General features: G+C 41.2%; 1 protein-coding gene across 1 annotated transcript in view; it reads right to left on the bottom strand.

Moving 5' to 3' along the window:
- Positions 1-500: 500 nt before the first annotated feature.
- SUCLG2 (succinate-CoA ligase GDP-forming subunit beta) overlaps positions 501-19,106 on the bottom strand; it is a 281,206-nt gene continuing 262,600 nt past the window's right edge. Inside the window, exon 11 of the mRNA XM_023200260.2 lies at positions 501-1,639. Within this exon, the coding sequence (XP_023056028.1) occupies positions 1,524-1,639 (116 nt within the window). The 3' untranslated portion in view covers positions 501-1,523. The remainder of the gene's footprint in view (positions 1,640-19,106) is intronic.

The following is a 19,106-nucleotide window of genomic DNA, read 5'->3' as shown; positions in this document are numbered from 1 at the left end:
GAAAGGATGTAAGACTGATCTATCAAATAGTTTATTTCTCCATGGCAAACATGGCTCTAAACAATAATGACTTTTATACTCTGGTCCACACATGAAATTTGTAAGAACAATGTAAGCTGGTAAAAAAACAAAAAAGAAAATAGTTTGGTCTGCTACATATTTATACATTGAAAGGAAAATTAATGGTGGCAATTGAGCCTTACTAAATGGAAGAAGTTTATACTGGTATCTCCCTTTGCGTTATGCAGACTGACATCACAGTTTAAACTGTCAGACATCTGAGATACATTCCTGGGATTCTGGTTTGTGTATAACTTTTATGCATTCCATAATCTCCTAACACAGAAATGGGTATCTGATAAAGTTGAGTGGAGCTGGAATAATCCTGGAATGACCCAAATTATCAAATTTTAGAGACATACCTAAGACACTAAGGCTAGTGTCTTTGTAGAAAAACATTGAGGAATAAAATTGACTAAAATGAGAAATACACACAAATGTTTCAGCTTGCAAAACATAATTTTATTTGAATTTGTATAGATAAAAATCTACCAAAATTTAAACAAAAACTTTATGCAAATCCTTTCCCACAACAAAATTGGACATCATGGAAAAAAACCCACATTCAAATAAGGTTCCCATCTTTCTATCATAAACTGATAGATTCTGGGAGGATGAGGAGTAAGAGATAAATGAGGAGAGAAGATACTGATACCCAACACAATTTGATCTTCAGTGTTGTCTCATCTTGAAATGACTTAATAACAGAGATTTCCATAAGAATCAGGATTCATTTTTGACACAAAAATGGAAGCTTCCACTCCAAAATCACAAATAAGGCTTCTGGTTTTCTTTTTAGTGTGAGGTAAACAGTATATTCAATATTAAGGCAAATGGCAAAAACGCATGGATGGTATATTAATGCAGACCTTCCATTATTAAATATATTTTGGAACACTCATGGATTTTTCAAACATATGTTGGAATTAGAAACCTGTAAAATCTGCTGCAGTGTGTAATAGCTATTTGCTTGAATGTCTTAGCAGTGCCTTTTTAGTAGCTAATGTGTTCAGTGTAATCTTGTGCCTTTTTAGTAATTAATATATTAAATATAATCGTGTCTGAGTTTTTAAATAGTCTGTTTTTCTTTTTCATTATGTAGGATTAGATGCCCACCAAAATTCTTGTAAATGAAGCAGGACCTGATTTCAAACTCTGCCTATACACACAATATTTGGCCACATAGACCGCTCCTCAAATTCTGCAAAACACTGCCTACTGAGCAGGCTTGCAGTGACAGAAAAGTATGAGAACTCAAGACATTATTTTTATAAAGACTAAAATCAGATTTAGGCTGTCTAGATATTTTATTCCAGAAAACAGAGATTTAAGATTTTTCAGTGATTCTTGCCTTCTCCCCCACCTTTTCTTCCCCAATGAGATAACCATTTATTTCACAATGATGAATCATCCCTTTTTATGGAAAAAAGGCTTTCTTTCTCCATCGGATCAGGACAAAGACATCACTTCTTGGCCACACTGGCCACAGCCTTCTTGGCTGCATCCTCCAGGTCAACAGCTGAAGTAATGGGGAGTCCGCTGTTGTTGAGTATCTTCTGGGCCTCTTGGACGTTGGTTCCTAGAAGGAGAACAGGGAAGAATCACTGAATGAAACTAGAGGTGGCGCCTTATGAAGTTTGCACGAGGATACACAAGACTCACCTGTCTACAGCTTTTCACTAGGAAATGAATTAAACATAGGTTCTGATCAAGGTCGCTGACAGAAAAGATTATGTGATGAAATTTATCTCAAGCTGTGGTCCAGCTAGAAATGAAGACGAAAGCAAGGGCTTGCAAGAGGGAAATGAACATGTTTTACTGATGGAAGCTGAGATGTCTGCTGATAATCGCAGCCACGTGGATCTAATGTGGTTTTGGCCCATACCAGAAGTCACCTGTCTTAAAGCCCTCTCGGACGTCATCATGGGTTTGGGCTATGACCTGATTTGAGAAAGGAAGTTCTGAGAATCTGCCCAGCTATGCCCACAAATCCATTGCTGTGGAGACTCTGGCAGCATCCAGCATGTCCATTTCTGCCTTCTCCTCACTCTGTAAAATGAAATGGGCTGAGCCCTTCAAAATGGGCAATGCAGCCTCTGATGGCAATCTCTTGACTGTTCCTGGTGGACGTGGAGTATCTTCTGGCCAAGTCATCTCATTCAAAGGTGTGCCTGGGGACTATTTAACATGAGAACTGCTTTTCTGCCCTATTAGAGTGAACAACTCCTTTAGGAGAAATGTAATAGAATTTAAGTGTCTAATGAAACATCTCACGCTATATCATTTCCTGTCCTTTTATCTAGTTGGCAAGACAGAGCCTATTTATAAACAAAGACCTTGAAATATAGGCCTTGGAGAACTTGCCTTACCACAAAGAGTGCAAATAAAAAGAGGTACTGGGTCAGCACGTTTCATATAAAGAGGCAAATGCTGGGTTAAATAGGAACTGGTGGATTGAAAAGATGATGCAGCACTGATTCTCCTGGGACCCTGGGTCTACCCAAGCAGCAGTGAAGATGAACGCTTGGCATTGCGTCTTCAGCTTAAGGCTCACCTACTCCTGTTTTTACAGAGGAAGCTGGTGAAAGGCCTCTGGAAAGGCCTCTGGACAGCATAAAATGTGGGAAGTTGCTATCTAAAATTAACATCATGGCTCTGCCATGTACTTGTTATGTAGTTTTGGGTAAATCATTTAACTTCTTTGAGCCTTCACTTTTGTCTCCATACAGAGTACTATCATCCTCATAATCTTCCCCAGAACTAATATCATTAAGTGTTTTCTATGCCAGGCACAGTGCTAAGTAATTTACACACAGCATATGAAATCTTTACAAAAACTATGAGTAGTCCTATTGTTCCTATTTTACAGATAAGGCAACTGAGGCACAGAGAAGTTAAATAACTTTTCTATAGTCACTTTTCCATAGTGGCAGAGATGGGACTTGAACTGTTCTCTGTAATTATAAACCCTGCATGTTCTAAAGATATGCTAGTCTGCTTCTCTGCTTGTAAAATGAGGACAGTAGAGCTGATGGCACAGATTATGATGAGAAGCAAATGAAATAATGAGTGTAAAAGCATTTTTGTAAATGGTGCAGTGTCTGTGGCAGGCCTGGCTGGTTTTCCACCACAGACTCCTGCTCCTCTTCTGCAGTGGAGTGCTATTGCTGGAAAGCAGCTGCCCAGCCAGAAACTACATTTCCCAGGCCCCCTTGCATCTCAAAGGGGACATGTGACTGAGTTCTGGCCAAAGGAATGTCACATGGCCATGACAGTCTCCAAAGGGACTCTTCATACTCTGTTTTCCCCGTGTGCTTTCTGGAGTGTTCCTAGTAGGGGCAGCCCTGGAAGTCACCTTTTTGGTTTTGGTTGTGTTTTGTCTTGTTTTTTTGTTTTTGAGACAGGCTCTCGCTCTGTCACTCAAGATGGAGTGCAGTGGTGCGATCTCAGCTCACTGCAGCCTCAACCTCCGGGATCCAAGTGATCCTCCCACCTCAGCCTCCTAAGTAGCTGAAACTAAAGGCACGCACCACCACGCCCAGCTATTTTTTGTAGAGATGGGGTTTTTCCACATTGCCCAGGCTGGTCCTGAACTCCTAGGCTCAAGAAATCCATCTGCCTTGGCCTCCCAAAGTGCTGGGATTAAAGGCATGAGCCTTGCACCCAGCCAAGTCACTTTTTGAAGATGGCAATGACCCCTCCAGCCTGGATACTTTAATAACTCTGTGGAGCCAAGTATCCTACCCACTCACCCTCTTAGACCTTATGGGAATGAGAAAGACCCTTCTATAACGTTAAGACTCTGAAATTTCTGCATTCTTCTGTTGTTACAGAAGGAGCTAGCATTATTTTGACTAACATGACTTTGTAATTGCTGTGGAAGGCAGCTTCTAAAATGGCTTTCAAAGATCAATCACTCCTGCCTCCTGGTAGTCACATCTTTGTAGAATCTGTCCCCCTTGAGTATGATCTGGACGCAGAGCCTTGCTTCTAATAGATAAGAACATGGCAAAAGTGATGGAATGTCACTTCTGAGACTAGGTGACAAAAGCCTGTAGCTTCAGTCTTGCTCCCTTTGACTCTTTGTTCACTCTGATGAAGCAAACTACCCTGCTCTGAGCTGCCGTCTGGAGAGACTCACCTGGCAAGGAACTGAGGGCAACCTCTGGCCAATGGCTGATGAGAAACTGAGGCTCTGGGTCTAATAGCCAAGGAGGAAGTGCATCCGGCCAAAAACCACATGAGTGATCTTGGAAGCAAATTCTTCCCTAGTCAAGCCTTGAGATGTCTACAGCCCGGCTGACACTGTGATTGCAGCATTGTGAGAGACCCTGAGTGAGAGGATCCACCTAAGCCACACCCAGATTCCTGACCACAGAAACTGTGAGATAATAACTGTTCTTTTTGTTAAGCTGCTAAATTTTGGGGTAATTTGTTGAGCACTGATAGATAAGTAACACAGATGTAAAAATTTATTATTTCATTAATACAACCTGTGTGCATTTTGATTCATTTGACTGTGGCAGGTGTTAGATACCAGGCTAAGGAATTTAGACATTAATCAATAAGCACAGCTTTCATGGCGTAATGAGAGTGTGAAGCAAAAGCCCTGATGGACACAGGAGCAAATCAGTCTTTGGACCAGAAGGTAAATGACAGTTACATGTGTAAATTTTGTTTTGGACAGAGTCTTGCTCTGTCAGCCAGGCTGGAGTGCAGTGGCGTGATCTCGGCTCACTGCAACCTTCAACTCCCTGGTTCAAGCAATTCTCCTGCCTCAGCCTCCTGAGTACCTGGGATTAGAGGCAGTGGCCACCTCTCCCAGCCAATCTTTGTATTTTTAGTAGAGATAGGGTCTCACCATGTTGGCCAGGCTGATCTTAAACTCCTGACCTCAAGTGATCCACCCATCTCAGCCTCCCAAAGTCTGGGATTAGAGGCATGAGCCACCATGCCCCATGTGTAAATTTCTATCTCCTCCTGCAGAGACATGGACTAGGCTCTTCTCCCTCTTCCTTTCTTTTTTTGAGCACCTTCCAATCTCAACACAGCTCCAAGACCTCCAGACAGGTGCAGGAGTGGTGCTCCTGATATCTTCCTCCATCTCAGATCCTGCTCTTTCTAGAGACTAGTTTTTATCACAGTTCCTGCCTATTCAGGGAACTTCTTATTCAGTTTTACCTGAGTTCCTTAGCATGTTTATGGATGAAATGAGCTCTTGATCTTCTTAACTTTTTGAGATAACTTTAATGAGTTGTGCTTCCTTGCAACCAAGTAATCTAAATAATTCAGTTCCTGAATTAATATCCTCTTTAGCACCCAACTTAGCACCAATATTCCCAAGTGAAAATAAATGATTCGGAAATTCATGAGCACCCAGATGTGCTGGGCCACTGCCCTTGCTGGGCTCTCCACCCAGAGCTCTGTTGGGCTGATACCTCTCTCTGCTGAGCTGACACCATTCATTCACAAGGCATCTGTTAAACGGCATTTCCTTGGGGATGTCTTTCTTATCACTACTACCTCCCCATGCCCCAACTAAAGCAGGGGCTGGTACAATGAACTTCCGGAGTACCTTGTATTTCTAAAATCTTACCATGGATGAAGACTTATTGGGATGGCTCACTGATGTTTCCCTCGTCCCCTCCAAACATCCACTTTCCTTTGTCAGGCTTGCTCACCAGATACCTCCCCGTATCTGCTAGCTAGCAGAACGTGCTGACCGATGGGGTAACTCCAGATGGGTTCCCTCACACGGTGTGCTTGACGAGGAGTGGGTGGGTACTTTTTGATAGATCTCCTTGCTGTCCTAACAACCCTTTCCTAAAGGGTTGAAATAGATACCCCCAAAACTGCTCAAGGTGCAATCAGGAGGGATTTTTTTGGGGTCCTCTCAGGATTCCCCAGGGGTTTTGGGAGGGGCTCCTTTCACTAGAAAGGGCCTAGGAGAGCTGGCTCTGCTCACTGCCCTATTTGAGGACTCCAAGCTGTTACCACTCCTCCCAACCTGTAGCAGCTCCAGGTGTCCCAGACAAGTGAGGCCTTGCTTGAGGCTAACACTGGTGGACAGGGCCAGGGGAAGAAAGGGGAGGGAGCAGCTCCCCAGAAAACCAGAGCCCTTCTCTCCTCCCAGCTGCTCCTTCAGTGCCGCGTGAAAATGCCTAATTGCTTCATAATTCTAGGATCCACAAAAATGAACTTTAATTACACTTGCAGTTACGCTTTAATTACAGCCTTAATTATTAAGCATATACTAGGCATGCTCAGAACTAAGCAGTTTTTGAAGGGATTCTCATGTTCAAATACAAAGCTCATCTGTGATGAGAAATGGGTCGTTTGTAGAGTCATTGTGACCAGGCAGAAACTTGGTACAGAAGGGGAAGGGGGCAGAAAGAGAGAGAGAGAGAGGAATGAGAGAGAGAGAGAACGAGAGAGAGAGAGAGAGAGAGAAATGAAGAGAGAGCCAAGAGACAGAGGCATGGGGAATAGCCCAAGAAGGAACAGACATACGAAAATAAAGAGACAGGTAGAGAGTAAGAGAAAGTACAGGAAAAAAGTGAGTTTGCCACATGCCTTCCACACCAGCCTCTACCCTGATGCTGGCACCATGTCTTTGCAACATTTAACCTGGTTTCTTCTTGAAGGCATGGCTCTACTGCCCACTGACCCTGCCCCGGTAGTTAATAACCAGCTGCTTCCTCCTTCCTGTTGAGGGAACAACTGGAAGGGGAGATGGGGACACGCAGAGAAGAGAGGTTAAAAAGGAAACCAGCTGGGCATGGTGGCCTGTAGTCCCAGCTACTCAGGAGGCTGAGGTCAGAGGATTGTTTGAGCCCAGGAGGTCGAGGCTGCAGTGAGCTGTGACTGCACCACTGCACTCCATCCTGGGCAACAGAGTGAGACCCTGTCTCTATTTTCAAAATAAATAAATAAATATAAATGCAATACAATAAAATAAAAATAAAACAGCAGACAGTGGAACCAGGTCATTGAAAAAGAAAAGGAAGAAAAGAATTAGAGGAAGGCTTGGAAATGATCACAAGTTTGTGCGTTCCTTTTTTGTAAAATGATATTATTTGAGTATTTAAGGTTAGTTTCTTCTTAATTCACCAAGTATCTGACATCTACTCCCCAACCCTCTCTCTGCCTTTACTTCTAAATAGAAATTATCATAGCTGCTTTAAACTCTGACATGGAATTAAGTGTTCTAAAGAGAGTGTTTATGCCTGTGCACAGAATTACAAAGGAAATTGATCTCCTTCCCACATTTAAATGGTGCTACTGACATGTTCTAATATTTATTAAATGCTGCATTGCTTTTTAATGAGCCTTCAGGACAACACTTTTAATAACCACCTGTACAGATAACTGATCAACTCATGCTGCTGGAACCTCAGGCACTTCTTAATATCTGCTTGTTGAGAGCCATTCAGTTAAATGGTTATCTACTCACTGCAGCCCTTAAAAATGGAAAATCAAAGGGGAATGAATTTAAAATGGAATCTTGCTCTACTACTAGGGGATATTATAAATAATAATTATTAAAACGTTAAAAACTCGTGACCTCCTCAGCATGTTACCAGTGACTTTCTGCCACTGGGTGGAGTAAGAGAGCTGTAAACAAAGATGCAAGGTTAATTTATCAAAATTTCTTCTTCGCTTTTATTACACACAAGAGAAAATAAAGGTAGTGGGCCCACGGTACAGGATTTTGTTCACAAGGTGCAAAGGCCTCCTGCCTTTTATCATAAGGCTGTGAAATCATTTTCTAGTCTGGAAATATGTAGAAACTGTAATTTAAAAATTATTATTTTAATAGGAATTCAGTTTTTTAAAAAAGAATACAGCAGTTAGCACTCACTGAGTACATATTAGGTGCAACAAATGTTTGTTGGATACATGAGTTAAGAGGTTCACAAGTATCTTGAAACTTAATCCACAGAGCAACCCTACAGTCGACACCATTTCAATCCCCATTTTACAGGGGAGGCAACTAAAACACTGGGAGGCTTAGGAACTGGCCTGACATCCCCAGCAAGTCAGAGGCTCAGCCAGGACTTGAACACAGGTTTATCTGAGTGCAAAGCCACATAACCACGCAGCTGGCCTTTAAGTGCTAGAAGGAATTCTAGGCATCCTTTAGGATAAGTCTCTTATTTTCACTAGAGGAAAATGAGGCCCCGAGATGTCAGACAATTTGCTTGGATCAAACAACCAGTTAACCCTGACAGGTCTGATTCTTGGTCTAGTGCTCTGAGTCAGGGCTGGCAAGTTCTAGTTTTTGGGCAAAAGCCAGCCAGCTGCCTCTTTTTGTATCACCTGCAAGTTAAGAATAGGGTTTACATTTTTTAAATATCTGGGAGGAAAAAAATCACAGGAACATTTTATGATACATGAAAGTTACAGGAAATTCAAATTCCAGCATCCATAAATAACTTTTTCATGGAACACAGCCAAACTGATTTGCTTAGAGATCATCAGTGGCTGCTTGTGCTTTGCAATGGGAGGGGTCAGTCGCTGTGGTACAGACAGTATGGCCTCAAAAGCCTGAAGTATTTCAGCCCCTCTGCTGGAAATAACTGAGTCTTTTCCCCCCACTGGGAGAGGGGAATTCAGTGGAAACAAGCCAAATTCTCTAAAGCAGCAAATTCCTCCTCAAATGTCCACTGCTCCTGTACCCTTGCTCTTCCTTCCTCAGTCTCCTTTCAAGTGGCAATCAGATAGAGGAGGTCCATTTTCTTGGTGACCTGTACATTTAGATAACTTCTCATGTCTCTTTTGCCTTGTTATTTTATGTCAGAAACAGAATAGTTCATTGAGAATCAGAGGGAAAACTTCTGCTATGTCAGCAGCTCTTACTTGTTTGAGATGATATGTGCCAAATACCTAGCACCATGCTTGGCAGCCAACATCATTAGCCATCCATGTGGCCTCAGTCGAGATACTGACAAGGGTTTAGATGATAATAAGGATAGCTAACATTTACTGAGCCAAGGACTATTGCAAATTATTTAAAAACGCATCTGCTCCTTACAACCTTAGAGAGTTGCCCTATTTTTGTTCCCATTTTGCAGAGGAAGAAGCTGAGATTTTAAACCCAGTTCTGTTCCCAAGTAGCTGAACAACCTGGGGAAGTTACTGCAGCTTTGAGGCTTTATATTTCTCCTTGAATGAGTATCTTAACTAAATGCTTTGCACCCCTAACATTTTATGAAGATTAAAGATGACATAAGATATTCTGTGTGGCTGTGTTGTATCCACACCTAATTTCCTCGATGATTTCTTCTCACACAGTAAGAAGAAATCAACACTTGGGGTGTGAATGTGATAGTTATTCGGACCATCACAGAAGGAGCCCCCAGCTCCAGTGGCAGGAAGCTAATGGCTAGTTTCTTCTCTACACGGTTTCAAAGAATGGTGTGTATGTGCTATGATCATGCAAGCAAGGCTTAGGATCAAGTCTAACATATTCACTGAGAGCTTATGCTAGTTGCTTATGCTTTCAATTATGTTAACCCTTAAAAAAAGCAACATAGATACTAAACCAAAGTTAAAGGAGCCTTAATATAAAACTAGAATGGAATGAACCCTCTGGCAAGCAAGAACACCTTACACTTCTGTGCTTACCCACCATCATCTGCTAGGGATAAGACAATTCTTTTAAAGAAGGGGTGTTTTATACACCCAGACATCTGCATGTGAATTTACCTTTCATGCTTCCCTTATCTTCCTCCTAGCTTTCAAGGCATGCATACTCTAATTTATGGATGATTTAAGAAATTTTCAAAGGTAATTTTAACAGTGTGAGACTTTTGTCGAAAATGCTGACTGTGGTACACCAGTACTGCCTGAGACAGAATCACCCTCATCACTGCATCACTGAGTGTGATCCTGTCCTTATGTGGGGAAATGACTGAGTGGACCTCATTGCTAATATTTTTCTTGGGAGGAAGTCAGATTCTAAGAGCTTAATATTGCCTGCCAATTTCTTACTTGACCCTCATGAGACATTTCAGAGCTTAGGGGAGAGGGAGATTTAGACACAGACAACATAAAGATTTTCCAGAATTCTAGGTCTTGCTCCTGGCCTCTTCTCTACACCAGGGATCTGCAAACTATAGCTCATGGGCCAAATCTGTTCCACTATCTTTTCCAGTAAAAAAAGATTTACTGTGGCATAGCCATGTCCATTCCTCTACCTATCGTCTCTTGCTGCTTCCACACTACAATGGCAGATCTGAGTAATCACAATAGGGAATATACAGTCACAAAGCCTAAAATCCTGCCCTTTATAGAAAAAGTTTGCAGACCTTTGCTCTATACAATCCAAACTTCTGGCCTTATGCTAAAGGGCCAGGTGAAGACAAGAATCATCTTCATCTGGCGTTTCCAAGCTTGCAGTCCCTACTTCCGACTCTTGATATAGTGGTGGGAAGCTATACTTCTAGGAGAGAAAAAGCCCACCTATGGTCTCTTTGAATCGACAATGGCAAATATTGGCTCGAATTTCCACTCCCTCCACCCCTACCCACATGTGTGGTTGGAAAGATCATAGAACTGTTTTTCCACTGAGCTGGGATATAGTCTCAGAATCTTTCTTGGCACAGCACTGCTCAGGCAGCCACTGCCAATAAAGAGAAGGTGGCATGAGATGAAAGCTGTCTTCCCTCATCTAAAACATTTCTCATGAAGTCTTTCCCCGTAGGTAGTTCTGCCTCAGGACAGCCTCAAGGTGGCGCTCTCTGGAAGAGTCTTAGCGGGACACACTAAGCCTCTACAAGACGCTACAGACTGAATCACCTGTATGTCTCTCCTCCTGATTATCTATGTGCTCGCTCGCTCTTTTTGATGGCTCATCAAATATGACTTTCAAGTGGAAATTGAGGCAGGAAGAAATGAACTGACTAGTCACTCAGAAGATACCCCAGAGCACACAGTGGTGTTCTGATATTATAAGGCAGCACTCAGGATATGCCAGTCCTGGTACCTGCCCAGTTTTCAAACCTCTCCTTATAAAAATGGCCACACTCACAGCTGCTGCTCAGGGAAGCAACTTCAGGCTCTTGTTCCTGAAGGGATGACCACTGCCTAGAGTGGGGCAGCCACCCGACCAAAGGCAGCTCACTCCTGGGGCAGATAAGACCAATGATGTGCATTGGGGGATGTTTCCTTCCATGCAGAGGGACAGTCATTAGTGTAACCCTTCCTGTTCTCTTTGCCTATCACTGGCTCCATCTGGGATTGGTGATGGTGTAGGGAGCTGACTGAATACTCAAATGGAGAAAGTTGGCATGGATAGTCCTGTGCCTTCCTCTGGCCTTCCTTTTAGGGATATGCCACTCAGAGTGAGTCCAGGTCATCCTCTGCTCCTTGGGTTCCACCCTGGGGTGGAAGGTACACTGAAGTCCAGTGGTGCCTGTGACTGGGTTTACAAAGCTGCCTAATTCTGGGGCTCAGAGTAAGGAGCTCACTGTTGGTCACACAATAAGGTGCATCCTCCAACTACTTCTTTTTCCTTTGGTGATGAAGGTATTATTTTTGTTTCCTCAGTCTATTTTATTTCTCACTGGGATCAGAAGCCAGGTGGAAAAGGGTCTGTTGGGCCCCTTCAAAGACCCTAACCCCATGGCTTGGTTGGATGAGCTGTAGACAATGGGAGTGGTGGCTATTAGATAAGCTAATTAGATTGGCTACCTATGGAATCTGGACTTTTAGGGAACACCGTGGGATCAAGACGGCCTTCCTGAGAGGCTAGAAGGTCTCAGAGTCACAAAACACAAAGGAGAGAGAAAGTCAGTTCCGTGAACCATACTCTGAGAACCACTACAGTAAAAGCAGTAGCAGACACTTTAATATGATAACTATCCAAAAGTCTTGTACACTTCATCAACAAACTCAGATTACTATACTCAAGCAGCCCCATTGAGTCATCATCTACTGTATTAGTCTGTTCTCACGCTGCTAATAAAGACATACCCAACAATGGGTAATTTATAAAGGAAAGGAGTTTAATTGACTCACAGTTACACATGGCTGGGAGGCCTCACAATAATGGTGGAAAAGGGACGTCTTACATGGTGGCAGGCAAGAGAGACCATGTGTAGGGGAATTCCCCTTTGTAAAACTATCAGATCTTGTGAGGCTTATCCACTATCACAAGAACAGCACGGGAAAAACCCACCCCCATGATTCAATTATCTCCCACAGGGTCCCGCCCACAACACGTGGGGATTATTACAATTCAAAATGAGATTTGGGTGGGGACACAGAGTCAAGCCATATCATTTACAGTATCAATCTTGGAACAGCTCAGCTTTCCCAAGCCCTGTGTTACAGCCATAATTCCCTGGAGGCCTTCTCAAGAAAAAGTCCAAGGATATTTTGATCCTGCTGGTGCACCCCCATCCTTTAACATTAAGACTCCCAAACAGCTGTAGCCTGTGTTGTTCTCTGTGCTTGCCTCTCTTTTTGTATCTCTTTCTTCTTCTACTCTCTGCCACTCTCCTTTCTCTCACCTTCCCTGAGACTGTCTACCTCACATGCTTAGATCTGCACAATACAGACTTGATAGAAATAATAATCACAAAGGAAAAATGAAAATAGCACACAATCGAGTCAGCAAAGCCTAACATGAACATTAAAACATACCAATGAATTACATCTTCTTAGAAGTGTAAATGCAGCATAATTGATCCCAATAAAAGTAATAAAAGGAAAATAACTGACAAAGCTACAATGAAAAAAAAAATGATCAAGGAGTTGATGAGTGCATCAGTATTGGTGTATTTCTGATTACAATGTTGATGTCAGACTGTTTTCAGGGTCAAAGTGATCAGAGACCCTCAGATTTTAAGAGTCAACTCTTCTCCTGTTCTTAAAGGGGGACAGGTCTGTATCAGCAAATTATGTTATTGTTTGTCACTGGAAATAACTAGAAATGAATGCACACTATGATTGACCCATTCTTTCTAGTGATCCTTTCTGTGCCTGAGTTGTCACAAAGGCCCACAATGTGTTAGTTATTCATACATTTCTAGAAAGGCTAGTTACCCTGCCTTAAATTTTTCCCAAAAGATTTAAAGGAGTGCATCTTTTATTTTCATACACTGCTTAGTATTCCAGAAGAATTAAATAATTTTTATAATACCCAGACGATATTCATGCTGAAATATGCAAAATACCACATTCAACTATTATTTTCCTTAATAGTCTCTGCTGATTGCATCAGAGGTCTGCCTGAGATACTAAGAAGAAGCTTTGACATTTCTAAATTTGTTAGATGTTCAGATTTGCATCTTTTAAGTAAATGTACTTCCAAGGTTTATGCCTGTGGTTTTTTAATTAGTTAATTAGTATATTAGTAAATACCATGTGCAGGTCAATGAGCTTTAGGCATTAAAGAGGATCAAGAGAGATGTAAAAAAATATGTCAGTTACTAAATGGCTGGGAAAATAAAATGGAAAAAATTAACAATATAAGATGATATCTATAAAATGGTAACAAGTGTTACCTGCTAATAGGAACTGTTTCTATCTTAGTAGAAGTAGCCATCAGGGGATCCCAGACAGCCACCAGACTTGTTTGCTGAATCTTCAGAAATATTGATAACTTCACAATGTCCACTAGATCATGAAGGAATTGAATGTGATAGCTCAGGATGAGATCAAAGAGGGCACTGTCTCCCAAATTTATGTAAAGAAAAATATACATAGTGACCTTTCTTAGCCACTACCCTCTTTCCACTATTATAGCTCCTCTCTTATCATAAGAACCTGGGATCTTTATCAAGAGAGAAAAAGGAAGAGAGCTTTGGACATTTCTGGAGTCCTAGCTGGTGTCCTTTTCTTCTTCTTGTGGAAATTGGCATCGTGTGATAAACGTCCTCAGATAGGTACAGGCTCTCACACTCAACGTGAAACTACCAGGGATACTCACTATTATTCATATGTGTGATTTCTGCGAATGCAGAAGCCCCATAGCAAGACAAGATCTATCCCAACATTGTATTGGCCATGCATAATAAACAAAGGGAAGATGAAGCATTCTGTTATAACTGTACTCTTGGCACTGATCACAGGTGAAACTGCAGAAATTTGGAGAAGGTATTATCCATAAAGGGAACTAAATGCAAATCAAGGCAATGCTTTTTAGACTAAGGAAATACAGACTCCTGATAATGTTTCCATTAAAGTCAGTGTCTAGAGTAGCTTTGTTCACTTTCATTGGCACAACCCATTTTTATGCTTATTCAACATGGACTATTATAGTTATAGTAGATTTAGAGATGTGAGTTAGCAAAGTAGTATAAAAGGAGAATTTCCAAGTTGAGTCTGGAGGATAGGTAAGATTTGAATCAATGCAAAGGAAGAAGGAAGGAGAGAGTAGAGGATCAAAAGTCAGTCATCAAGTAAGTCATCATCCATACCTGAGAGTTGGTACTGGGGTCGTAACAGTGGTAAAAACTGAAGCCCAGCACCTGGGTAGATCAGAAGGCTGACCTGGAGAGAGTAATGGTTTTATAGCAATATGTTATGGCTAAAAGAAGAGAGTGGGAAAACTGAGTAGGTACCGAGTTAACGACATTAGGTAGAACCAAAAACCCAAGCAGAATTGTCACAGATATAAAGTGATATGGATGCAAGAGTAGAGAGGAAAGGAGATGAGAGAACAAGAGGAATCTAAGGAATTTAAATTTGTGAACCAGGAGAATGATGGCATAGTTGATGGACTTGGGAAAGTCAGAAAGGGAACTCAATAGAGAGCGTGGGAGAGGATCAGAGATGAAGCTGCAACACTGGATAGAATGCATGTAGGGAAAGACGTGTGAATACAGGGGACCATCCAAGGAAAGATGTGACAGACAAATGGAGAAGTTACACTCATTTTAAAGGCCCTTCATAAACCACATGCAGAACTGGCTGCACAGGAAACTGCTCTTCTGCAGGGACAGCTCAGTGAAAATGAAGAAACAAACAAAACAAAAATATCTTGTCACAAATAGTGGTTCTCAGTACTTCCAGTGGAGAAAAAGTTACCAATGACAGGGACCTTTGGGAAATGTCTTTTATCTTCCATCTAAATTTTTCACTTGCTTTCCTCTACATCAAAACATAAATTCTTATTCTCCCACAATCTTCTCTACATTTAGTTGTAGTTTATCCAACCTTCGAGTATGATTTGTTTCCTTCTGTTGTTTCTAAATAGAGCAAGTCTTCATTGTCCGCAAGGACAAAGAAAGATAAAGTGGTACAAACAGATGGGAACATTTTGGACACTTTTAATGGTAGTTTCTATTTGACCTGACATTACACTATACTCTGTTTTGATGGATTAATTTCTCAAGGTTCTTTATTCATATCAATATGAAAATTGGCTCAGACTCCCAGAACACACACCATTGTCTAGCTAGGGAGAGTGTGGTAAAAAGGGGTCTCCATCATCCCAGTAGCTATTACAAAGCCAAGTGACACTAAAAATGAGATGTGATGGAAAAATGTTACCAGAGACTGAATTACAAGGGTAAATAATTTCTATTGCTAATATTTATTAAGTACTTTCTAAGTTTCAGGCATGCTGCCACATGTTTATAACAGTCTGAAGAACTGTGAGATCTTCAGTGACCCAGATAGCAGACATTTCAAAACCCAATGGCACATTTTGTTACTAGTATCTATTTCCTGTGAATAAAGTAAGTGGCCTTCTTGTTTGTTCTGTGACCATTCAGAAGATCCAGCATCCTTGCCATAAGTCTCTCTAACATGTAGCCCACATTTTAAAGATTCTGTTGCTCTCCCACAATGTATTAAAAATATCCTGATGAGAAAAGTCTTAATCAGTCAAATCAGGCTTAATGTAGTAGGATTTTGTGGACAAAACTTTGTTCTCAGCTGTATAATAATTACAAGCTGTTTTACCAGTGGATAAGGAAAGGATTATTCTACTCTTTGAAAATGGTAACTTTATAATTACATGTATTTACTTGCCTTATCAGAATAGAACTCACCAACTGAGACAGAGGATTATTTTTATTCAAAAGACTCTTGGGTGAAATGAACAGCTACACATTTGGGGGAAATTCAGCCTTTGTAACCTATTGTTTCTGGTATGAATAAAGAACAAATTACCTGAAATTAGGTTTTTTTTTTTTTTTTTCCTTTTTGAAATGTATACAAAACTTGGCACAAAAATTACCTAGACAGTTAACTTGGCCCAACCCATGAAACTGTTGAGAAATGTGCATTTATTGACAGCTCTATACAGTCAGTGTACAAAGTGTTTTGGGCAACCAACCACAGTATACAAAATATTTTGAGTGGTTTTATAGTTCCTTATCAGAATCCACCAACATCGTATAATAATTTTTTTAAGAATTCATTTTTCTTTATTACTGTCCCATTTAAATCTGGAGGAAACTTCTATGTCTCAGATATTTCTGAAGAGAAATTTGTTTGTTTCTCAGGTGTTCATTATGATTCCAAGTTGAGCTCTTAATATACTAATAATAAACCTCCAGATAGTTTGTAGACTGGATCCTGTTTCTCTTAGCCAAATCTTCTCAATTTTATTTTCCACCCAGTACCAAAAGGTTTCTTTCAGCAACATAAACATTTTGTTTTTCTTTTGCCAAATATCTTTAAAAACAATTATCCCACCCCCTTCATTCTTACCAATCTCTCTAACATTCTCTAAACTCTCTCTAAAGTTGTGAATATAAACACATTCTGTGTCTTTTGCTTTCTTGACTAGGCACTGTACCTCCTCTGGGTGGACACTTTCTTATCCTTGATTCTGAAATACAGACAAACTGGAGCCACAAATAGAAGAATACAAATCATGTCCTTTTTAGCATGGACTGGGTATGCTAAGAAGGTCACAATTTGCACTCCTATTTGCTACAGGATGGTATGTGATCCTTTGGTCTGCTGGAGGAGAGAAAGAAACCTATGGATATTAAAGAGTTCAGAGGCAGTCACAGAGTTTTCAGCTGTGTCCCATATGCTTGGTGGCTACTCATTCTTCAAGTCTTCATTTATGCTAGGTTCTAAGAGCAGTGATAATGCCTTTACCTCCTATCAAAAAGGTAGCCTCGGTAGATTGACTCTGGGCTGAGTAGCTTTGAAAACATTTTCATTCGGAGTATTAGAGCCCACGGTTTGCCGCTAACACCTGGAATACGTGGAGAACAGGGGCCCCTGGCTGAGTGGTGGAATTAATTGTTCTAGGCAGGGTGAATGCAGATCCGTAGCAGAGCCAGGGTCCAGTTCTGTGTCTGATGATGTCCCCTGGCCTCTTTGCACTTTTCTGGATTTAGGCATTCTCTCCAGTGCTTGTTTCCAACATGTGCTCTGTACAGAGTTAATATTCCATGTTCTGTTCTTTATTCAAGCCCTGTCCGCTTGCAAGGTAAAATGGATCTGTTTCCCACCTCCACCCCCAGCCTCTCCGAGGTCATTCTGATGCTGCTGTCATTGGATACATGGCTCTTGGAGGAGGGTCTGATGTTTTTGTCAGTGCATGCCCCTGCTCTTCTGTATGTTTGATTCTCATTATCCTTTCTCTTCCTACTCTCCAGGTCTCTATTTTCTGCATGTCCTGTTCATCACTTTGCTCTCTGCCTCACCAGTGCCCACTTACCTCTGCATCTCCTTCCTCCTTCACTGTCCCCTGTGGACGTGTCCTTACTGGGACCAGTTTCACTTCACAGTGACATATTTCACCTCTCCTGCCTTATCACTCACATCCTCTCCCCATTTTCCCTGCAGATCCCCCTTCCTCCTGGTGTTCAGTTCATCATCATCAGCTTAAACCAAGTAAGACATTGAGGGAAGCCCACGCTGCCATCAAGCCTCAAATCTGCTCCATTGTCTAAGAAACACTTCTCAATGCTTAAACTTTACCACACGTAAACATTAGACAAAGGCTCACAGGACCTGATCAAAGTATTAGTTAGGCTAGCTTTCTTAGATCTAATATATTAATTTCCAGGTAAATAATCTACTATATTTGGCCCTTTGGGTTTTCATTTTACCCCTAGGATAATGTGAGTAATTGAAATTTATCCCATGTTAGACATCAACTGCCTCACCTTAGAGAAAACGTCCTGACACACTTTAGACAGGGTGCGGGGAGCTCCTTAAGGTAAAAACCACTTTCATAGTAATAGTGGTAGTAATAATAACAGTAAGAGAATACTATGTTGACATTTGTACTGATAGGTCGAAAGTAATGGTAGGCAAAACTGCTGGCATGTTATCATGGAATCAAGGCAGTGGCACCATACTGTGCTAGTAATCATTGTACTTTTTTCTGAGATGGGGTCTTGCTAAGTTGCCCAGGCTGGAGTATAGTGGCATGATCATAGCTGACTGCAGCCTTGAACTCCTGGGCTCAAACAATCCTCCTGCCTCAGTCTCCTGATTGGCTGGGACTAGAGGCATGCACCACTACCCTGACTGATCATAGTACTTTTTACTACCACACACTCACAGTACAGAAAAAAAAAATTATTTCATTAAACCTCAACCCTTGAGTACACATCGTTTTGATTCTCTTTGTGACCAAATGATAAACACACATAAAGCACTTCTGCAGCATCTTGAACTATGGTGAGGAAAAGTGTTTGTGCAGTCGTCTGGGTATCAAGCTAAACTGCTCACTTTTCCATGAAATGCTGTAATTCCATGAAATTTCTTGGAATAAAGACTGACATACTATAGTTGCTCTGACTTGGTTAGTTGGCAGACATTTTCTTAAATATGAGTTAACTGAGTCTGTCCCATCAAGGAAAACAACTTAACTGTTTTGTGGTTGATAAAATTTGCACTATAAAGTAAAATTTAAATTCTAGACAATGTGCACCTGCCCTGTGAACTTAACAGCTTCCTAATAAAAAGCTTTTCTGATATGATGGTGGTAATATTAACACATGTGATTTCTTTTTTTTTTGATATTGTACATTGAAATGAGACAAGCTTTGGAAGATCTGCATAATCACAAATAATCAATGAATGACTTTGAACCATGCATGGATAAAACTCACTTAATG

This window comes from Piliocolobus tephrosceles, chromosome 2 (assembly GCF_002776525.5).
Source record: "Piliocolobus tephrosceles isolate RC106 chromosome 2, ASM277652v3, whole genome shotgun sequence".
In the NCBI taxonomy this organism is placed as follows: Eukaryota; Metazoa; Chordata; class Mammalia; order Primates; family Cercopithecidae; genus Piliocolobus; species Piliocolobus tephrosceles.
This window is presented reverse-complemented; position numbering and strand designations above follow the sequence as displayed.